The sequence below is a fragment of the Grampus griseus genome, assembly GCF_964374135.1.
Source record: "Grampus griseus genome assembly, chromosome: 5".
NCBI classification, from domain to species: Eukaryota; Metazoa; Chordata; class Mammalia; order Artiodactyla; family Delphinidae; genus Grampus; species Grampus griseus.
In genome coordinates this window covers 95,189,817-95,212,839 of record NC_138998.1, presented here as the reverse complement: position 1 = coordinate 95,212,839, position 23,023 = coordinate 95,189,817, and the positions used below count along the sequence as shown (strand labels likewise).

The 23,023-nt window shown below is 36.4% G+C and overlaps 1 protein-coding gene across 1 annotated transcript in view; it reads right to left on the bottom strand.

Moving 5' to 3' along the window:
• The window catches only part of IMPG2 (interphotoreceptor matrix proteoglycan 2), a gene marked incomplete at its 5' end in the record, with an annotated part of 72,530 nt that extends 50,164 nt beyond the window's left edge, over window positions 1-22,366 (bottom strand). Inside the window, 4 exons of the mRNA XM_082655590.1 lie at window positions 4,903-4,934; window positions 7,489-7,655; window positions 21,572-21,823; window positions 22,282-22,366. Coding sequence (XP_082511716.1) covers window positions 4,903-4,934; window positions 7,489-7,655; window positions 21,572-21,823; window positions 22,282-22,366 — 536 coding nt within the window. The remainder of the gene's footprint in view (window positions 1-4,902; window positions 4,935-7,488; window positions 7,656-21,571; window positions 21,824-22,281) is intronic.
• Window positions 22,367-23,023: the final 657 nt, after the last annotated feature.

Below are 23,023 nucleotides of genomic sequence, written 5' to 3'. Positions count from 1 at the left end.
ACCCAGTGAAAGCTGGAGAGCAATCAATATGAAGAGTAAAGAGGTCAAAGTAAAACAAAGTACAATACTACAGTAACTAGAAAAGGAAGTTGGGATGGCATGGCAGAGAAACCAGACCTCACCTGGGGTTGGTCAAATTGTCCCCCAAATTAAAATCAAATTTAAGCTAATTCTCTAAGTAAATACTCAGAATGGAGAAGTCTGCTCACTTCAGTAGAACTGGATTTCACTTACTAAATTCAAAATAACATTATTTTAATGATGGTAAGTAGGCAACTCTCAGTAACTCAAATCGTTTGTCTAACACTTAATCCCTCATCCTCCCACACTTCCTTCAAAAGACAGTAACAAGAAACCTTTCACATTTTCTCATTAGGTGTGCCTCCTGCAGGGATACCCTAAAATGTGACTCACAACAGAACTAGAACACAGAGTAGTACTGGGTTTAGAGACAGAAATGCTTCATTTCTAGGCCAACCCACAAATTTGAAGTTGGTCAGCTAAGACCTTCAGCTTAATACCAGCAGCAAACAACCCCCTACTGTCTCATTTTCTCAGTTTATCCAGCTCATAATTTACTCCTCACAACGACTACCTAATCATGTCAGTGGAATTCAGATGGAATTGTGTCAAAAGGTATCATAGCCACATGGAATACATGTTTAAAAATACAGTAAAACAAGCCAACAATACTTTCATATCTAGATTACTACTCCCCTTTACAATTTACTATACTTTGCTTTGTTCTAGAATCTGTTAACTGTAATGAGCATGTGACAACAAAAGAACATAAGGCAAGGAATTAGGAATCCTGGGTTCTAGTCCCAGATGTATCACCAACTTTGTGTATAACTTGGGAAAATACCTCAGTTGCTCTGGGCCTCAAGAACTAATCTCTAAAATAGAAACACCTCCTGCCCTACCTACTTCACAAGGGTGCTGATGAAAACTAAATAAAATATTGTATGCAGAGGCATTAGGAAAAGAAGCAAGGTGCCGTTGCTAGGGGGTGCACCACAGAGGCAAGGTGCCATTGTTGGGAAGCACACAAGGAGAGGGGCGGGACCGCCATAGAAGCTTCTTCCTCTGCAGCAGGGCACCGCCTACACGAGCTCCAGGTGCGAGCTGCTGCTGCCATCTTGGACTCGAGAGGCAGCTTGGACCCACTGCCCCCGCCTTCCTCGGAGCATGTGCGTAGGGCCACGCACCTGCACACCCTCTATCAAGGGGATAAAGGACAGCACATGCTGAGGAAAGAGACAGCAATCATTCAAACCAAAAACAGCCCTCACACCAAAAAACTATTAAACCCACATGAGCTATGCAGGGATGATCCTGCATATAAATAGCCCTCCAAGACTACAGTAGATAATTGTTTCTCCTAAACTCACAGAATGAGAGAAATATAAGTAAAATGAAGAAGCAGAGGAACCACTCCCAGTTAAAAGACCAAGAGAATTCCCCTGAAGGAACAAACAATGAAACAGACCTCTTCAGTCTAATATACACTGAGTTCAAAAAGGAGGTAATGAAAATGCTGAAGGAATTAAGAAAGGTTATCGACAGAAATTCAGATTACTGTAAAAAGGAACTAGAAACTATAAGGAGGAACCAAGAAAAATTAGAAAATTCATTTGCTGAGACAAAAGCTGAGCTAAAGGCAATGAACAGCAGAATGAGTAATGCAGAAGAAAGAATAAGTGATCTGGAAGATAGAATAATGGAAATTACCCAATCAAAACAGCAGACAGAAAAATGAAAAAAATGAAAGCAATATAACAGACCTATGGGATAATACAAAGCATGCCAATCTATGCATAATAGGAATTCCAGAAGGAGAAGCAAGAGAAAAGGGGATGGAAAATGTATTTGAATAAATTATGACTGGAGCTAAGGGGAGATGTTTTCAAGATGTCTGGCTGGAGACAAGTGCTGGAGGAGGGCTTTTTTTAAAACAGGTAACCTGGGAACACTTGAGCATGTTTAAATGCTAATGAGCAGTTAGTAACAGGAGAAGTTGAACACTCAGGAGAGAGAGAAAAAAACAATGACAGGTTGGTGTCTAAAGGGTAAGATGGGATGTGAGGTCCTGAGTAAGGTGGAAAATGCTTTTTTTTAATAGACTTGCCAGATGATAGTAGGGGGAAGGTTAAATTGGTACACAGCAGACTATTTGGTACAAGCCATATGTTAGCAGATAGGTTAGAGTTCATGTAAAAGAAGCAATTTAAATTACAGACAAGTATTGTGGTAAGCAGAATAATGGTCTCCCAAAGATGTCCACATCCTAATCCGCAGAACCTGTGACTATGTTAGGTTACATGCAAAGGGAAATTAAGGTAGCAGATGGAATTAAGGTTGCTAATCAGCTGGCATTAAGGAAGAGGGTGTATCCTGGTTTATCCAGGTAGGCCCAATGTAAATGTGGAAGGAGGCAGAAGAGTGTCAGAGTGATAGAATGTGAGAAAGTCTCGACCAGCCACTGCTAACTTTGAAGATGGAAGGGGGTCATAAGTCAATAAGTGTGGGCAGCCTCTAGAAGCTAAAAAACGCAAGAAAACAGATTCTCCCCTAGAGCCTCCAGAAAGGTAACGCAGGCGTGCCAACACCTTGAGACTCATGTCAAACTTTTGAACTACAGAACTGTAAGATAAATTTGTGGGGTTTTTTTGTTTTGTTTTCTGCGGTACGTGGGCCTCTCACTGCTGTGGCCTCTCCTGTTGTGGAGCACAGGCTCCGGACACGCAGGCTCAGTGGCCATGGCTCACGGGGCCCAGCCGCTCCGCGGCATGTGGGATCTTCCTGGACTGGGGCACGAACCCGTGTCCCCTGCATCGGCAGGCAGACTCTCAACCACTGCACCAGCAGGGAAGCCCAAATTTGTGTTTTTTTAAGCTACCAAAGCTTGTGGTTAATTTGTTGCAGCAGAAATAGAAAACTAGTACCAGAATCTCAACACAGAAAATGAGAGTAATCTCAAGAAAATCATAAAAATAAATTTAAATATAGAAAAGTGATGGGCAAATTAAGGGTTTTAAGGGATGACTATAATATTCAGCTTAAAGAAAGAGGGGTTTAGTGAATTCCTACACCACTCCCATGGTTTCACTCCCAGGGTTACCTAACTCCAGGTCACCTCATTTCAGCAAGTACCATTTCAGCAAGTACCACAACTTTTCATCCCACCCCGACCTGGTCTGCTCTAGTTTCATGGGAAGGATACCAACTTTTAAATTCTCAAAATTCAGTTATATTTTTGTTCATCTGTATTGCTATTTTTACTCATGTCCTGTTTTCTAAGGATGGTGCATAGTATTTTGAGTCTCCTCGTTTATCTAGGACATACAGTGCCTTAACAATAAAAATATGTGACACAGTCAGTTCTCTATGATGTTTATTTATGAATGTTTCAACATGGTTAACACATCAGGAAAACTAACCATAATAAGAATTTCTCTTCTACACATACACAATTTCATTACAAGAAATAGTAGGTGAATGCAGAAAACTGCACCCAGTTGAAGTGAGCTACGTAGGAATACACAAACTACCCCTCAAACATCTTCCAGCTACCTCTGTTCACCTCATGTGTTATGTGTTATGACACCAATCCACATATGGTGTTACAACTTTCCATTCTATTTCAGATAACCTTCCTTCCACCACTTTATAATAACTCACAAGCTACAATCTTTCCAATGTCCATTTTCACAGGTAAACTCCAAGGCTTCTTCCAGGTTAAGAGCCATATTTATTATGGTTTTTATATACTTCTTAACCATATAAGATATGTAAGATGTGCTATCATTTTTATTACATACAACCATGAAGATTACTGGCACTGGTAGGACCCACAAGATTATTTAGTCTACTGCATTTCGTGTTGCAATGGCAATCACAAGTAACCTCCGAGCTCTGGCTCTCAGAGGTGAAGAACACACATTTAAAGCACCACATTGCCCCACAGCTAAGCAGGAGCTCAATCCCAGGCCCCAGCATAGACTCAGTGGTACTGTTAGCTGTACAAAGTGAGACCACAAGGAGTCCCACTTTCCTCCTGTTTACTCATGTTTGATTTGAAACTTACATATACCCCACTACAACCCACAGGTGTACTCCAGCTATGCTTTTGCCTGGACTCTGCTGCCCAGGCTAGACCTCTGGACACTGACTCACCTAGTTGGTTTTTCAATCTGTCCTTCCATCTAATTTGAGGCAAAATTCTGGACTCTGACCTGAATTGCATGCCCTAGTGATGTTTTTCAAAAAAAATCACTTACGTGCTGGCATAATCTAGATATTTTGAGTATGGATAGAATTGGAAATCTTTAGTCCCTGTAGGCTCAAAATCCCTCACCTTCCATGATCTGCTTTGTCCTGCTACTGTTCAGGAGCCAGAAATGACCTTAATCCTAAGCCTAAAGGCCCACAGAGCCAAGACTCATACCACTGGAGGATTCATCAAGGCTGTGCTATTCCTATGCTTCAACATCATAATCATCATTACACAATAAAGTGACCCACACCACAACCCATCATTTAGTAAACCATCCTCCACTAAGGTGTACCATTTTAGATCAATATTATCATTAGCCTGTAAGCCTCAACAAGAGTAGATCATTTGGTATTCCATTTCCAAAAATCTATTTTCTCACCCAAGAGAGAGGACCAAGTCTGCCTCCTGGGAAGGTCAGACAGTAAACTAGCACAGTGGCTGCAGAGGTGGTCTGGGAAGGGAAGTGGCCTCAAGATAAGGAAAAGCATTTGAGACTAACCCACAGGCCTGGTCATTGCAGGAACTGGCAAGAAAACAGGAAGGAATCATCAAATGTGGGATGAGTCTGGGAATAGGTATGATACATGTCTGTTGCCAAGCATGAACTTAGGAAAAAAGACACTCACCTGCTTACAGTTTCCTTTGTGTATGTCAGTTTCTAAGGAAAACAAAGATATAAAAATGACCATGTGAATTAATGACAGTTAATAAGCAGTAAACAAAATGTATTGCATCTAGAACACTAATGCCCTAACACAGAATCTATGTTATTATTCTCTATGGCTAGAGAAATAGTTAAAGCAAGGTACTAATGATGCCAAGTTTGTTCTGTGACTCCAAGAATGTCCTGACACTCAAGTCTCTGTGTATGTGCACAAAAGTCCCTGTGCTCTCTTAATGCGCACAGATTAACAGACTTCACCTGCTACTCATTCCAAAAAGATCTACAGGTAAGAGATTGGTAGAGTTTTACGTTAACCTTCCATGGACTTAGAACCAAACTGTTTTGTGATCTAATACATTTATAGAAACTCTCATCACAGACCAATATAATCATGTGGATAAAATAACTATGAAATCTGATTCTCCAGAATTCAGATAAAAAGATAAATTGTCTGATAAATAGTTGGATTTTCCTCTGGGGCATTCCAAAGCAAACTGTTTCCAAGTTTCCTCTAAATTAGTGGTTTTATTTTGAGACCAATACGATAATAAGAACACTAATTTAGAATCAGAAGAATTCCATTTTCTCTTTCTTAGCTATGGAGGTAAATCCCACAGTCTCTCTGGTGCTGGGCCTCAATTTCCTTATCTGTAAAATGGAGAGGCTATTACTCTAAATAATTCCCAAAATATTTATAAATAACTCACGGCTCTTACTATACAGACTCTCCTAGAATAATCTCAGCCACTCTTTTTTGTTTCTTTTTTAATTTCAACCATCCAGCAGCTTCAACTGTGATTTTATTTCCTTTAATTAATCTCTCTCAAGATACATATACGCATATAGCAAAATCATCATTTTATCAGGTTATACTATTAGCTTTAAAATTTTATAGGCCAGCATGGTGGTTATTTGTACAAATGCTGGCGTTCTGAGTTCTGATAAAGGGTGTCAACCACATAAATTCACCACCTATGTGTAAACAGTTGTTGTTATATTTAAAATCAAGCTAAAAAAAACCCCAGAATATATATATATGTAAAACTGAATCACTTTGCTGTACAGCAGAAATCAACACAACTGTAAATCAACTATATTTCAATTTAAGAAAAAAAAAAGGTAAAATCAAGCTTCCTTCAGATTTTGGACAGCCAGTGATTGCTTAAGTAAGGTTCTCAGCCACTCTTATGATTTCAATTACTACCTCAAGGCTGGTGATCCCTAGAGCTGTATTTATAACCCAGACCACTCTTCTTGGCTTCATACCTAAATATCAAGCAATTCACATTTCACAAATGGCTCAAAACAACACATTAAAAAGCAAACTCACTCTCCCTGTCAGCATCTACAAGCCGCTTCTCTGCCTGACTTCTCAGTGGTAGTCATCCAAGTTAGAAGCTGGGAGGCTTCCTGGGCCATTCTTTCATCCTATCCCACTCCCATCCAATCCATCACAGAGTCCTACTAATCTTTTTCCTACTTATATCCCCTATGCTCCCTTTCTCTATCTCATGGTCTAGTTAAGACTCTCATCCCCTCGGCCCTGGAGTCGTGACTGATCTCTGCTCATCTTGTCCCCTCTAATCTATCACATGGCGTATAGAAACCATAATAACCATTTTACAATTCAAAACTGTCCAATCAGCCCCCATGACTTACCTACTTACAACCCTTCAATGGTTTCCTATCAACTATAAATTTGTTAAGTTATCCACCCCTCCAGTCTGGTCCCCTGTCAATTCTATTCTTCTGATACATTGGCCCACATATACATATACAACTAATAATAATAAAATGTAAGAAGTACAACATTAAAGAATGAATAAAGAATTATGGAGTTCAAAGGATTATGGGAGCTAAATCTGCTAGGCTGGGGGTTGATTCCTCACAAAGGAGGTTACATCTGAGCTGAGGACATGTAGGACTTGAACAAAAGGAAGAAGGCTATAAAGGGCCTATCACACAGCATGAGCAATCTACCACGTATATCTAAACAGTTCCATTCTCTTGTCATGAATACATGCATGCAACATGAAAGGGGAAGGTGGGCAGATAATTTGTCTATATGCATGCTTATTTATCCTTTGCTAAGAGTAAACTAAATCTAAAACAAGGAAAACAAGTAAGCAAATTCATTAATTAGAATCACATTTATACTTTACTAAACATTTATCCAATGACCTATATCCTCTATCTTAATTAGAGTCGTTTGCACCACTCTGAATTGATAAGATGAAAAACCCTGGCAAGAATGTTTGACTCTCACAGATTTATATTCTTAGCCTAAATCTTTGCTGAGTATTATTTCCAAATATTTACATTTATAAACAAGCATGAGGCTCTTGCTGGGTTAACAATGCTTATTATAATGGCCAGAGCTAGGGATACAAAGACTAAGCCACCCTGTGGTAGGTCACTTGAACAACCTAATTCAACAAAAAAGAGTAATGCAGGGATTTGGCATTTGCTCTTTCTTCCCTTAGGCCTGAGCTATGTATACGCACTCCTACAACAGTCCAGTAATTTCTTCCCTTGTTACTACATTTACCTTCATAATTAAGCTTCTATGTTCCACAGACTGACTAAAATGTGTGCCCATTTCAAATATAGTTGTGATTCCATCCTCACACAAATTCATCCAGTAATGATATTCTTCACGCCCAGGAAGTCGATCCCAAAAAGTCCTGAAGGCTTCCCAGACAGCTTCCTGGCATACTGAAAAACAAACAGAGAGGTATTTTTAGAGAAAGCACTTTGGGGTTCTCACAATAAGAGGGAAAAATGTGTGTGTGTGTGTGTGTGTGTGTGTAAGGGTGGCAGTATACGTAACTCTGGATTTTCTGCTCAATTTTCCTGTAGACCTAAAACTTCTCCAAAAAATAAAATCTATTAAGTTTTTAAAAGATACGAGAACTAAAAAGAAAAGAAAATGATATTCAGAAGAAACATACTGCTGTATTAAAATGAAAGCTAATTTAATGTATCTGCTAAGTTATTTCAAAGCATCAACTCTGAAAGGACCCTAAACAGGCTGTCTGCACATTTTATACAGCACTAAGTGTATTGCTATCCTGTAACCATTTCAGTGTCCTGATGCAGGGCACTGCGCACAACAGATGGGATGAGAGAGAAGAGGAGGAGGGTGGTAAGGGAGAAAGATGGATTTAAGTGGACAGAGATCAAGGAAATCGTTTTTCATCTCAAGAGGACTGAATGCTAATCTACCAGCATATCGAGATAGAGGCCCTGAACTCACTGAGTCAGAAGGATCTCAATTCTAGCCCTAGGCTCACTGTGTACTAGCTTGATAACCGAGAGTAACTGACCTAGCCAGTCAACATTTCAATGTACTCATCTCTCTTTTTTAATGAGATGAATAATAACTGCTTTACTTAATTTATCTGTGAGAGTATTTTATAAACTACAGTGCTACATGAATATTAAATGTTATTATCATATTGGATTCTGGTTGTCCAACAGTTATTTGATGGAAGAAGAGTCTCAGACTAAAAAAACCTCTTAGGCTTTAACAGAGATTAAAATATATGAATATTGAAAGTTTCTCTATCAACTGATTTTTCAGGGTTAAATTGAATGAACCTTTGGTTGCAAACTTAGTTTCTTTTTCAGTGAACTAACTACATCCTAAATCCTGTTCTTTAGAACTTCTGACCCTACAGCATACAGAAGACTCCAACAGAGACAGACTGAGGCAGAGGTGACCACTTGTAGATTCAAGTTCTTCCTTTCTTCCTCTTTAAACTTCCAAATGACAGCTTAGTACACACCAGAAGACAATGCAAAGATGAAAGTCTGGGTTGGTAAAAACAAACAAAAAGCGACTATCTATAAGATCTGGTTATGAAATGAGGTGATTCAAAGAAAGTATTAAAAGTACTGTGAGACCAAATAACTATATATCTATGAGAAAAAATAAATCTCAATAACGTCTTCACAATATACATAATAAAATAATTTGAAATATGAAAGCTAATACTTTGAAGGTCCTAAAAGAAAACACAGAAGAATATATACATGACCTGAAGATAAGCAAAGATTTCATAGACAGGACTCAGAAAGCAACAACTATAAAAGAAAAAACAAAAAACTGATATTAGAATTCATCAAAACTAAAAACTTCTGCTCAACAAAGATGCTATTAATAAAAATGAATAGGTAAGCCATACCTCTGACAGAAAATATTCAAAATACATATATCTGATAAAGAACTGGTATTTAGGATATTTAAAGGATTTCTACAACTCCCTAACAAAAAGGCAAACAATCCAATTTTTAAAATATGTAAGAGACTGAAGCAGACACTTTACAAAGGACGAGATACAAAGAGTCAACGAGTATGTGAAAAAGTGCTCTGTCATTCATTCTTCAGAGAAATGGAAATTGAACCACCCACACATGAACCAGAGAGGCTAAAATTTTTTACACTGACAATATCAAATTTTGGCGAGCATGTGGAACAAACACAACCCTCATTTTTGGCAAGAATGAAAAATAGTACAACCACTTTGGAAAAAGTACTGGTAGTTTCTTATATAACTAAATATACACCAAACCTATGACCCAGTAACCCCCCTCCTAGGTATTCCTTCAAGTGAGACGTAAGCACATATCCACAGAAAGACTTATGTTCAATGCTAGACCAGTTTTATTCATAATAACTTAAAAAAGAAAACAACCCAGGTATCCATCAACAGGAAAATAAACAAACATACGGTCACATAATGGAATCAAAAGGAACAAGTTACTAATTCATGCAAAAACATGAATGAATCTCAAAAGGCTGAGTCAAAGAAGCCTTACACAAAAGAGTTCATACTATTCTACTTATATAAAGTCCTAGATAGGTGAAACTAAGCTATGGTTTAAAAAAATTAGAAGAGTGGTCACCTGGTAGTTGGGGTTGAGAAGGGAGGACTGTCTTGGAAGGGGAATAAGGGAACTTTCTGTGGTGGCACTATCCCCAAATTTAAGAGAGGTTTGGATTACACCAATGTGTGCATTAGTCAAAACTCACCAAATGGTATTCTTAAGATTTATGCATTTCACTCTATGTAAATTCCACCTTCAGAAAAGTAAACAAATATTAAGCTCTAGTTAATGATATTCATGCTGAAGTTCTGCAGGGAAATGAAATGATACCTTTAATTTATGAAATACATCTAAGAAATAGGATGGTTGGATAGATAGATATGTGATAAAGCAAATATAAAATGTTAACTGTAGAGCTAGGTGGTAAGACTATGTTGTTCACTAAACTATTCTTTCAACTACTTTATATGTTTAAAATATTTTCATAAAATCTTAGAAAAACATTATTGTGTGAGGAAAAATGCAGCTGGAGCATCCAGAAGTGTAGAAATCATACCAGGTTTCATAGCAGGCCTTCCCTTGGCATCTCTCATGAATTCACAAAAAGAATAGCATAAGCTGCCTCCTACAAATTATGCTTTGGGGGATGTCATTTCCTGAAAAAATCTCCTAAGAAATCCACTTAAAAACTTACAGAATAAACAAGTTTAGCAAAGTGTTGGATACAAGATCAATACATATAAATCAGTTGTATGTCTATACACTAGCAATGAACAAACAAAAAATGAACCTAAGAAAACAATTCCATCTACAAAAGCATCAAAAATAATAAAATACTTAGGAATAAATGTAACAAAGTACAAAACTTATACTCTGAAAACCATGAAACACTGTTGAAAAAAAATTAAAGACAACATAAATAAATGGAAAAACTTTCCATGTTCGTGAATTGGAAGATTTAATTGTTAAACCCCCAACCCCTGCAGATACCAAAACCCTCAGATACTCAATTCCCTTATATAAAATGGTGTAGTATTTGCATGTAACCTATGCACACACCCGCGTATATGTTAAATCACCTCTAGATTACTTATAATACCTAATACAATGTAAATGTTATGTAAATAGTTGCCAGCACACGGCAAAATCAAGTTCTGCTTTTTGGAACTTTCTGGAATTTTTTTTCAAGTGTTTTTTTGTTTGTTTTTAAACTTTTTTATATTGGGGTATAATTGATTAACAATGTTGTGTTGGTTTCAGGTGTACAGCAAAGTGATTCTGTTATACATATACATGTATCTATTCTTTTTCAAATTCTTTTCCCATTTAGGTTGTTATATAATATTGAGCACAGTTCCCTATGTTATACAGTGGGTCTTTGTTGGTTATCCATTTTAAATATAGCAGTGTGTACACGGCAATCCTAAATCCACAGTTAGTTGAATCTGTGGTTGCAGAACCCACAGATACAGAGGGCCAACTGTATCTTCAAAATGATCTGCAGACTCAGTGCAATCCTATCAGAACCCTGGTTTCTTTACAGAAATTAACAAGCTAATTCTAAAATTCATATGAAATTGGACCCAGAAGAGCATAAACAGTTTTGCAAAAGAATAACAAATAGATAAAATGGACTTCATCAAAATCAAAACCTTTTGTGCATGGTGAAAAAAAGACCTTTTGTCTTTTGTGAAAGACACCATCAAGAAAACAAAAATACTTTCAAATCATTTGTCTGATAAGGGTCTTGTATCGAGAATATATAAAGATTGCTTATGACTCAATGAAAACAAGATAAATAACCCAAATTTTTAAAAGGCAAAGGATTTAAAGACATTCTTTGAAAGAAGATATTCAAATCCAAGAAACATATAAAAGGATGCTCAACATTATTAGTCATTAAACAAAAGCAAATCAAAACCACAAGATGCCACTTCACACCCATTAGGATGGTTGTAATTTTTTCTTTTTTTTAAGGAAATTATAGTGCTGGCAAAGATGTGGAGAAATCAGAACCTTCATACACTGCTGGTGGGCACGGTACATCTATTTTGGAAAACAATCTGGAAATTCCTCTTGTGGTTAAACGTATGACTCAGAAATTCTACTCTTAGATATACACCCAAGAGAAACGAAAACAACCCAAATATCCATCAGCTGACAAATGGATAAACAAAAAGTGGTGTATCCATACAATAGAATGTTATTATTTGGCCACAAAAAATAAACTACTCATACATGCTACAACATGGATGAACCTTGAAAACATTATGCTAAGTAAAAGAAGCCAGTCACAAAAGACCATATATTATATTATCTCATTTATATGACAAATCCAGAATAGGCAATTCTATAGAGACAGAAAGTAGATTAGTGGTTGCTTAGTCCTGGGGGGAGGGGAAGGGGAGACAGAGTGGTAAGAAAGTGATATCTAAAGGGTGGGGTTTTTTTTTGAGGTGATGTAATGTTCTTAAACTGAGTGTGATGATAGTTACTCGTTTCTGTGAATATACTGGAAAACCATTGAATTCTATACATTAAATGAATTAATTGGTATGTTAATTATATCTCAGTAAAACTATAAAAAATGCAATTCCCTCCAGAAAGGTAATACAGTTGACCTTTGAATAATGTGGCAGTTAGCGGCACAGACCCTCTGCAGTCAATTCACATATAACTTTACAGTTAGCCCTCCTTATCCGCGGTTGCACATCCACATATTTAACCAAACCTGGATCATATAACACTGCAGTATGTATTTACTCAAAAAAATGTGAGTAGAAGGGGACCCTCACATTTCAAACCCATGTTGTTCAAGGATCAACTGCACATCCTTAATTTATCCAGTGGTTTTCCAATTGAGAATAATAGAATTCAAAACACTTACATTCTGATACAGGAGGAGAATTGGGGGGTAGTCTGGAGTATTCATGCAGCTCAGAGAGGGGAAACCTAGATAGGACAGTACAGGCTGTACAGACAAGAGCAAAATCAGGGCTATTTCAAGGAAAGAGGTACTAAGGAGGGCAAAACTCCACCACAGACAAACGCCACATACTTCTCTATTTGGCCTATTTGTTCAGAAGTCCTATCCTTGTCAAATGATTTTCATGTAGCCTTTAGTTAACACTGGAGATAACTTTCTATTTTCGAAGATAACTAATCTACAAAAGCCTCTCTTCTGGCAGAGAAACTTGTCCTGGAAACGGGTGGAGGAAGGGTAAATGTAATGACGATATTCTGAAGAAGGAAATGCCGGCATTTAATCTGTCTTTAATCCTGTTACTAGGACTCAGGCTGTGCATCTTATCTAGTACACAGAAATCTAGAATGGAGCAAACCTTTTTCTTAGGGTAATATAATTTCCCTTCAGAATCGTGGAGCCCAAAGCATGAGGAACAGTTAATTTGATGCAATAAGGCAAGAAAAAGAAATAAAAGGCATACAAATTGGAAGATAAGAAGTAAAACTATATCTTTATTTGCAGATGAAATAATCACCCATGTAGAAAACCTTAAGGAGTATATTAAGAAGCTACTAGAACTAATAAGTGATTTTAACAAAGTTACAGAATAAAAGATCAATACACATAACTCAGTTGTATGTCTATATGCTAGCAAGGAACAATCAGAGACCAAATTTTTTTTAAATAATGTTAACAATAGCATGAAAAAAGTGAAATAAATCTGATAAAAAGATGTGTAAGATCTATACACTGAAAATTACAAAACACTGTTGAGAGAAACTGACAGAGATCTAAATAAATGGAGGGATATATCCACAGATCAGCAGGGTCAATATTGTTAAGATTATAATTCTTTGCAAATTGATCAATAAATTCAGCACAATCCCAATCAAAATCCCAGTAGCCTCTTGTGTACAAATTGGCAAGATGATTATAATATTTATATGGAAGACAAAGGACCTAGCATAACCAAACAAATTTTAAAAAGAACAAAGTTGAAGAACTTGCACTATCTTACTCAAAGACTTATTATAAAGCTCACAGTAATCAAGACAGTTAGGTACTGGCATAAAAACAGACAAAGAGACCTGTGTAAAAGAATGAAAAGTGGGCTTCCCTGGTGGCGCAGTGGTTGAGAGTCCGCCTGCCGATGCAGGGGACACGGGTTCGTGCCCCGGTCTGGGAAGATCCCACATGCCGCGGAGCGGCTGGGCCCGTGAGCCATGGCCACTGAGCCTGCGCTCCACAACGGGAGAGGCCACAGCAGTGAAAGGCCCGCGTACCGAAAAAAAAAAGAGAATGAAAAGTGAAGTAATAGACCCATCATATACAGAAGACTGAATTTCAACAAAGGTTCAGCGGCAAGGAAAGATAATATTTTTAATAAATGATGCTGAAACAACTGGCTATGCAAAAGCAAAAAAATTTAACTTTGATCCATATACATCAAATACAAAAATTAACTCAAAGTAGATCATAGACCTGAATGTAAAACCTAAAAATTATAAAATTTCTATCAGAAAAAACAAGAGAAAGTCTTTGTGGTTCTGAGCTAAGCAAATTTAGATCCAACACCAAAAGCAAGCATGATGCAAAAAAAAAACTGATAGGGCTTCCCTGGTGGCGCAGCAGTGGTTGAAAGTCCGCCTGCCGATGCAGGGGACACAGGTTTGTGCCCCGGTCCGGGAAGATCCCACGTGCCCGCGGAACGGCTGGGCCCGTGAGCCATGGCCGCTGAGCCTGCGCGTCCGGAGCCTGTGCTCCGCAACGGGAGAGGCCACAACAGTGAGAGGCCCGTCCGCAAAAAAAAAAAAAAAACTGATAAATTGAACTTTATCAAAATTTAAAACTTCTGTTCCTCAAAAGACATTGTTAAGAAAATAAAAAGACAAACCAAACATTGGAAGAAAATTTATGCAAAACATATATCTGACAAAGAACTGGTATTTGGAACACATAAAGAACTCTTACAACTCAATAATAAAACAAACAATCCAATTATTTTTTTAAAGGAGCAAAATATTCGAATAGACTCTTCACCAAAAAAGATATACAAATGGGAAATGAGCACATGAAAAAGTGCTCAACATCATTAGCCATCAAGAAAAGGCAAGTTAAAACCACAATAGATGTTACTTCATATCTACTAGAATGGTTACAGTTTAAAAGGACTGACTATACCAAGTGCTGCACAGATGTGGAAAAATTGGAATCCCAATATACAGCTGTTGGTACAACTACACTGGAAAACAGTTTTGGCAATTTCTTAAAAAGTTAAACATAGAGCTATCATGTGACCCACCCACTACACTCCTATTAACCAACAGATATAAAAAGCATTATGTTCACACAAAAAATTGTACAAAAACGTTCATGACAGCTTTCGTCGTAATCCCCAATAACTGAAAAGCACCCAAATATCCCAAGATGCAGTATATCCATAAAATGGAATAATACCCAACAGTAAATGGTAACAAACCACTGATACACAAAAAAAATCATGGATGAGTCGCAAAACAAACTGATTAAAAGAAGCTAGACAAAAAAAAAAAAGAGTAAACAGTATGAGGACATTGAAAATATGTAGAAAATGCAAACGATACATAGTAGAAAAAGTGTAGAAAATGCAAACGATACATAGTAATAGAAAGCAGATTAGTGGTTGCCTCAGCACTGAGGTCAAGGGAGGTGCTGAGGGAGGAAGGGATTATATAGGCACATGAGAAAATGTTTGGAGGTAATTGACAATTCATTATCTTGATTGTAGTGATAACTTCAAGGATAAATACATTTGTCAAAACAAATCAAATCCTATGCTTTAAATATGTGCAGTTTATAATCTACCAATGTATACCCTAATAAAGCCACATATTTCTTTTTAACACCTTTATTGGAGTATAATTGCTTTACAATGGTGTGTTAGTTTCTGCTGTATAACAAAATGAATCAGCTATACATATACATATATCCCCATATCTCCTCCCTCTCACCCTCCCTATCCCACTCCTCTAGGTGGTCACAGAGCACCAAGTTGATCTCCCTGTGCTATGCAGCTGCTTCCCACTAGCTATCTATTTTACTTTTGGTAGTGTATGTATGTCAATGCCACTCTCACTTCGTCCCAGCTTACCGTTCCCCCTCCCTGTGTCCTCAAAACCATTCTCTACATCTGTGTGTTTATTCCTGTCCTGCCTCTAGGTTCTTCAGAAACATTTTTTTTTTTTTAGATTCCATATATACATGCTAGCACACGGTATTCATTTTTCTCTTTCTGACTTACTTCACTCTGTATGACAGACTCTAGGTCCATCCACCTCACTACAAATAACTCAATTTTGTTTCTTTATATGGCTGAGTAATATTGCATTGTATATATGTGCCACATCTTCTTTATCCATTCATCTGTTGATGGACACTTAGGTTGCTTCCATGTCCTGGCTATTGTAAATAAAGCTGCAATGAACACTGTGGTACATGACTCTTTTTTCTCAGCGTATATGCCCAGTGGTGGGATTGCTGGGTCATATGGTAGTTCTATTTTTAGTTTTTTAAGGAACCTCCATGCTATTCTCCATAGTGGCTGTACCAATCTACATTCCCACTAACAGTGCAAGAGGGTTCCCTTTTCTCCACACCCTCTCCAGCATTGATTGTTTGTAGTTTTGATGATGGCCATTCTGACTGGTGTGAGGTGATACCTCATTGTAGTTTTGATTTGCATTTCTCTAATAATTAGTGATGTTGAGCATTCTGTCATGTGTTTGTTGGCAATCTGTATATCTCCTTTGGAGAAATGTCTATTTAGGTCTTCTGCCTATTTTTGGATTGGGTTGTTTTTTTTGATATTCAGCTGCATGAGCTGCTTGTAAATTTTGGAGACTAATCCTTTGTCAGTTGCTTCATTTGCAAATATTTTCTCCCATTCTGAGGGCTGTCTTTTCTTCTTGTTTACGGTTTCCTTTTAAAGCTATATTTTAAAAGGTCCAACTACTAATACAATTTTTTAAAGGGGGATACTATTACTTCCTACTCCAAGCACCCTAAATATCTCTTTAATTTCACAAATGACTAGGTTAAATTCAGTTGCTTCTTGCTTAAATGGAGATATTTTTCAAATGTGTTATACCAACTAGCAACTGATACCAAATTATCTATGAAGGAAAAATTGGGCAAACCATTACACTGAATTAGCTTGGTGGAAAAACCAAAGATTCCTGGTTGGACAGTGAGTGGATCTTTTCCTCCAATCTCAAAACAATTGGTTCTAAGGGCATAATCCAATTATCTCTTCCAAATCTCTTCCAAATCAAGACCTATGTTGAAATATTCATTTTTCCTAAATTTCAAAACATAACAAATAAAATATTTACTCTTTATCATGACAGTAACAGCTATATCAACATTGTTATAATCTTGATGTGCTGTGTCAATCATTTTAGCTTTGAGGTCCCTTTCCAATGATCTCATTCACAGAATCTGTATTTTAAAGTCAATTATTCAAGGAATGCTTTATTTTTCTTTTGGTTGGCTTCTTTTTCAATAGCGTCTCTTGAATGTATAAACACAAGGGCAAAGAAATTAAAAGACATAATCATATTCCTTAAATGATTGGTTATTTCCTCTTCACTATTTAACCAGAAGCTATCTAGGTATTCTGGTATTCTTACCTATTTTAAAGTAATATTACATAAAAATCCAGGTAGTAGAAATCATATTTTGATATATTAAACACTCATTCTCATTCATCTTCAGTTCCTTTTTCTCTTCCCACTCTCTTTGGAATTTCCCACTTCTGGAATATGTCCTACTCACAAAAGGCCAGGTCAATGGACTTCCATTTAAAAAGTGAAAGAAAAGTTTATTGCTTAGTAAGTTTGATAGTCCAAAATATAACCAAGAGATATAAATACACTCTGAAAAAATAAGTTCTAACATACTGTGCCACTTTAAGAAACTAAAAAATCAAACATATAAATATATGTAATATCTGATATTAAATTTTTTATTTTAAAAGCATTTGCTTTGATAAGGAAGGAGGACAGAAAGGACAACATAGAGGAAAATAAAGAAGAAGACAAAGTAGCAGCTCAGACTGAAGGTTTATATAGCCCAGTCCCTGGAAAATAGTAAATGATCAATAAACATTTGTTGAATACATGCATGAATGAACAAGTCTGATTTCACTATCATTTCATTATCTATATCCACTTTAATTTACTAGCATCACATCCATATTATGGCTTTTTATTGGCTCTTGAGCAGCAAAAAGCAAAGTTTGGGAATCCTTCAAATATCTAAGGGACATATTATGGTCAATTAACCAATTCTGGTTAGTAAATATAAGGAACAGAGAATGAATTAATATAATAAAAGGGTATGAGATCAAGGATAACACTGTTTAATTGAAAATAAAATAATTATGTAACAAACTAAATGGGAAAAGAATTTGAAAAAAGAATAGATACATGTATAACTGAATCACTCTGCTGTACACCTGAAACTAACACATTATTAATCAACTATACTTCAATATAAAAGAAAAAGTGTTCCAACAAACAAAAGTCCAGGACCAAATGGATTCACAAGCGAATTCTATCAAATGTTTAGAGAAGAGCTAACACCTGTCCTTCTGAAACTGTTCCAAAAAATTACAGAGGAACACTCCCAAGCTTTCTACGAGGCCACCATCATCACTCTGATATCAAAACCAGACAAAGATATCACAAAATAAGAAAATTACAGGCCAAAGCGCTGATGAACATGGACACAAAAATCCTCAACAGAATACTAGCAAACTGAACCCAACAACACATTAAAAGGATCATACACCATGATCAAGTGGGATTTATCCCAGGGATGCAAGGATTCTTCAGTATATGCAAATCAAACAATGTGATACACCATATTAACAAACTGAAGAATAAAAACCATATGATCATCTCAATAGATGCAGAAAAAGCTTTTCACAAAATTCAACACTGATTTATGATAAAAACTCTCCAGAAAGTGGGCAAAGAGGGAAGCTACCTCAACATAATAAAAGCCATATACAACAAACCCACAGCAAACATCATTCTCAATAGTGAAAAACTGAAGCGTTTCCTCTAAGATCAGGAACAGGACAAGGATGTCCACTCTCACCACTATTATTCAACACAGTTTTGGAAGTCCTAGCCACAGCAATCACAGAAGAAAAAGAAATAAAAGGAATCCAAACTGGAAAAGAAGTAAAACTGTTGCTGTTTGCAGATGACATGATACTATACATAGAAAATGCTAAAGACGCCACCAGGAAACTGCTATAGCTAATCAATGAATTTGGTAAAGTTGCAGGTTACAAAATTAATGCACAGAAATCTCTTGCATTCCTAAACACTAACAATGAAAGATCAGAAAGAGAAATCAAGGAAACAATCCCATTTACCATCACATCAAAAAGAATAAGATACCTAGGAATAAACCTACCTAAGGAGGCAAAAGACCTGTACTCAGAAAACTATAAGATATTGATGAAAAAAATCAAAGATGACACAAACAGATGGAGAGATATAGCATGTTCTTGGATTGGAGGAATCAATATTGTGAAAATGACTATACTGACCAAAGCAATCTACAGATTCAGTGCAATCCTTATCAAATTACCAATGGCATTTTTCACAGAATTAGAACAAAAAATTTCACAATTTGTATGGAAACACAAAAGACCTCAAATAGCCAAAGCAATCCTGAAAAAGAAAAATGGAGCTGGAGGAATCAGGCTCCTGGACTTCTGACTATACTACAAAGCTATAGTAATCAAGACAGTATGGTACAGGCACAAAAACAGAAATATAGATCAATGGAACAGGACAGAAAGCCCAGAGATAAACCCACACACCTATGGTCAACTAATATATGACAAAGGAGGCAAGGATACACAATGGAGGAAAGACAGTCTCTTCAATAAGTGGTGCTGGGAAAACTGGACAGCTACATGTAAAAGAATGAAATTAGAACACTCCCTAACACAAAATAAAAACTCAAAAATAAACTCAAAAAATAAACTCAAAATGGATTCAAGACCTAAATGTAAAGCTGGACACTATAAAACCCTTAGAGGAAAAAATAGGCAAAACACTCTGACATAAATCGCAGCAAGATCTTTTTTGACCCAACTCCTAAAGTAATGAAAATAAAAATAGAAATGAACAAAAGGGAACTAATGAAACTTAAAAGCTTTTGCACTGCAAAGGAAGCCATAAACGAGATGAAAAGACAACCCTCAGAATGGGAAAAAATATTTGCAAACAAAGCAATGGACAAGGGATTAATCTCCAAAATATACAAACAGCTCATGAAGCTCAATATCAAAAAAACAAACAACCCAATGAAAAAATGGGTGGAAGACCTAAATAGACATTTCTCCAAAGAAGATATACAGATGGCCAACAAACACATGAAAAGATGCTCAACATCACTAATTATTAGAGAAATGCAAATCAAAACTACAATGAGGCATCACCTCACACCAGTCAGAATGGCCATCATCAAAAAATCTACAAAAGTAAATGCTGGTGAGGGTGGAGAAAAGGGAACCCTCTTATACTGCTGGTGGGAATGTAAACTGATACAGCCACCATGGAGAACTGTATGGAAGTTCCTTAAAAAACTAAAAATAGAACTACCATATGACCCGGCAATCCCACTCCTGAGCATACACTTGGAGAAAACCATAATTCAAAAAGATACATGTACCACAATGTTCACTGCAGCACTATTTACAATAGCCAGGACATGGAAGCAACCTAAATGTCCATCAACAGAGGAATGTATAAAGAAGATGTGGTAGATATATATAGAATGGAATATTACTCAGCCATAAAATGGAATGAAATAGTGCCATTTGCAGAGACGTGGATGGACCTAGAGACTGTCATACAGAGTGAAGTAAGTCAGAAAAACAAATATCATATAATATTGCTTATATGTGGAATCTAGAAAAATGATACAGATGAACTTATTTACAAAGCAGAAATAGAGACACAGATGTAGAAAACAAACGTACCAAGGGGGAAGGGGGAGTGGGATGAATTGGGAGATTGGGATTGACACATATACATTACTATGTATAAAATAGACAACTAAGGAGAACCCACTGTATAGCACAGGAAACTCTACTCAATGCTCTGTGGTGACCTAAATCGGAAGGAAATCCAAAAAAGAGGGGATATATGTATATGTATTGCTGATTCACTTTGCTGTACGGAAAAAACTAACACGACATTGTAAAGCAACTATACTCCAATAAAAACTAATTTTTAAAAATGAAAAAAAATAAAATAAACTCCTAGTTTTGTTGCTTTAGGGTCCATTGTGAGAACTGCCACCATTTGAGAGGTAAAAAGTTTTGTGTATAACAACTAGAATAGCTTGAATCTGTAGAATGGCTAAACTATAAAATATAGAAATTGATCATATTTCCATGTATATAAAATAATTAGCCAAGTAGGTTATGTATATCTTAGTTAACATCTTTTGTGGGTATATTTAGACAAATTACTGTAATGCAGAAGTAAAAGTTATAATTAATTTATCCAGAAACATAAACTGGTATTTTTGAAGTGCTTCAAAAATTTTAAACCATGTCCTCTCTTAAAATAATGTAAACTTTCCTCTGAAGCTGTATAAATACCATACTCTTAGCAAGTCTTTTCCATGGCTAGTAGACAGACAATATTTGGCTCAGTCTCTATCCAAAGCATCACAAATTTTGAACTATAATGTTCAAATACAACAACTGTTTTAGAACTATGTTTGAATTTTATCATAGAGCCCAAGGGTTTGAATGTTTGCTTACCTCGGACTTTAAAATATTTCACATGGTTTGCCATAGCCTCTGTAACATTTTCATCTGGGCAGGTTTTCACACCATTAGGAAACAGAGTAGATCGCTTTCTTCTGAGCAACCACTGTCTCTCAGTTTCTCTGTGGTCCATAGGTTGTTTCTTTTCGATAGACAGAGAAGAGTCTGTGGATTCTGAGTCAGTCAGGAGAAAAGAAACTGTACTCTTGGGTTCTTGGCTCTCTTCTAAAGATAAGTAGGTTTGTGCTACAGAGTGAAAGCATAAACAAAGCTTCTGATGATGAATGGAGACATAAAATGAAAGGTAACAAATGAAGAAAAACTGACATTTGCACCACATTTGGATTTTGAACTCAATGCTCGAATTATAGACATGTGTGCTTAAGGAGGGGAGAAGTAAAGCATTCAAGTTTTTCTCCATTTAATTCCTAGTCCTTTATTTCAAGATTGTTAGTTATTGAAATCAAGTATACATCCAATTTCAACACAAGAAATAAGAGGAAGTAAGCTTTGAACCAAGAATTACTAATGAAGAGGAAAACCAGTATTATTGGAGAGATTTTCATACAGTTTAAATGAAGCAATATCAAAGACTAGAGTAATATTTGGTTCAATTTCTTACAGCAGTCATATCAAATAATGTTATTTTTAAAGAAAATATACTTCAGATCTAAAGATAAAAAATAATGTAGATTTTTAAATACCTGTTAATGATGGAAGGTTTCCTTCTATCAGGACAAATATCAGAATACCCAGAGAAATCTTCCCAAAATGAGGAAACATAATCATTTGAGCCAAAACCAAGAAAGAGGCCAAAATCCTTAATTGAGCACCCAAAGGCCTGAAACTTCCAGTAACAAATTTTTACAGAAAAGGTCTAATATTTAAACAGTTTATGTTCAAAAATTGACAACCATTCCAAAATCATTATAAATTGGCTAAATAAAAATGGTGTCCTTTCAAAGTACCTCTCACTTCTTTTCTGAAATAACCAGCATGCTATGAAAGCAGGAGAGATAAGCTAATTAGGACAGATGGGCAGAGACAATTTCTTTAATCTAGCCAGCTAAGCTCTTTATTAACACTCTCCTTGCCTTTAATGAGCGCTGCACTTAAAAATGTTTCCAAAAATAATAATAATGTTACACATATAATTCACTGAATTTTACAACTTTTCTCAATCTATTAGTCAAACCTGATAGATTCACATGTTCTCTGGGTTCTTCTACAACCTATGATTTTTAAGCATAAAACGCCCAGGCTGACTATACCTGTCTATGTCCGAAATACAGAGCTACATACAAAATAAAGTTAGTTTTCTTGGTGCCGTTTCTTGTAAATTTCCCTCGATTAAAAAATTTGAAAATCTTTCACTGTAACCACTTACTTCTCCTTCCTTATCTATAAAATAGGATAGGAATAGTAAAGCTAACTCATGATAGAGAT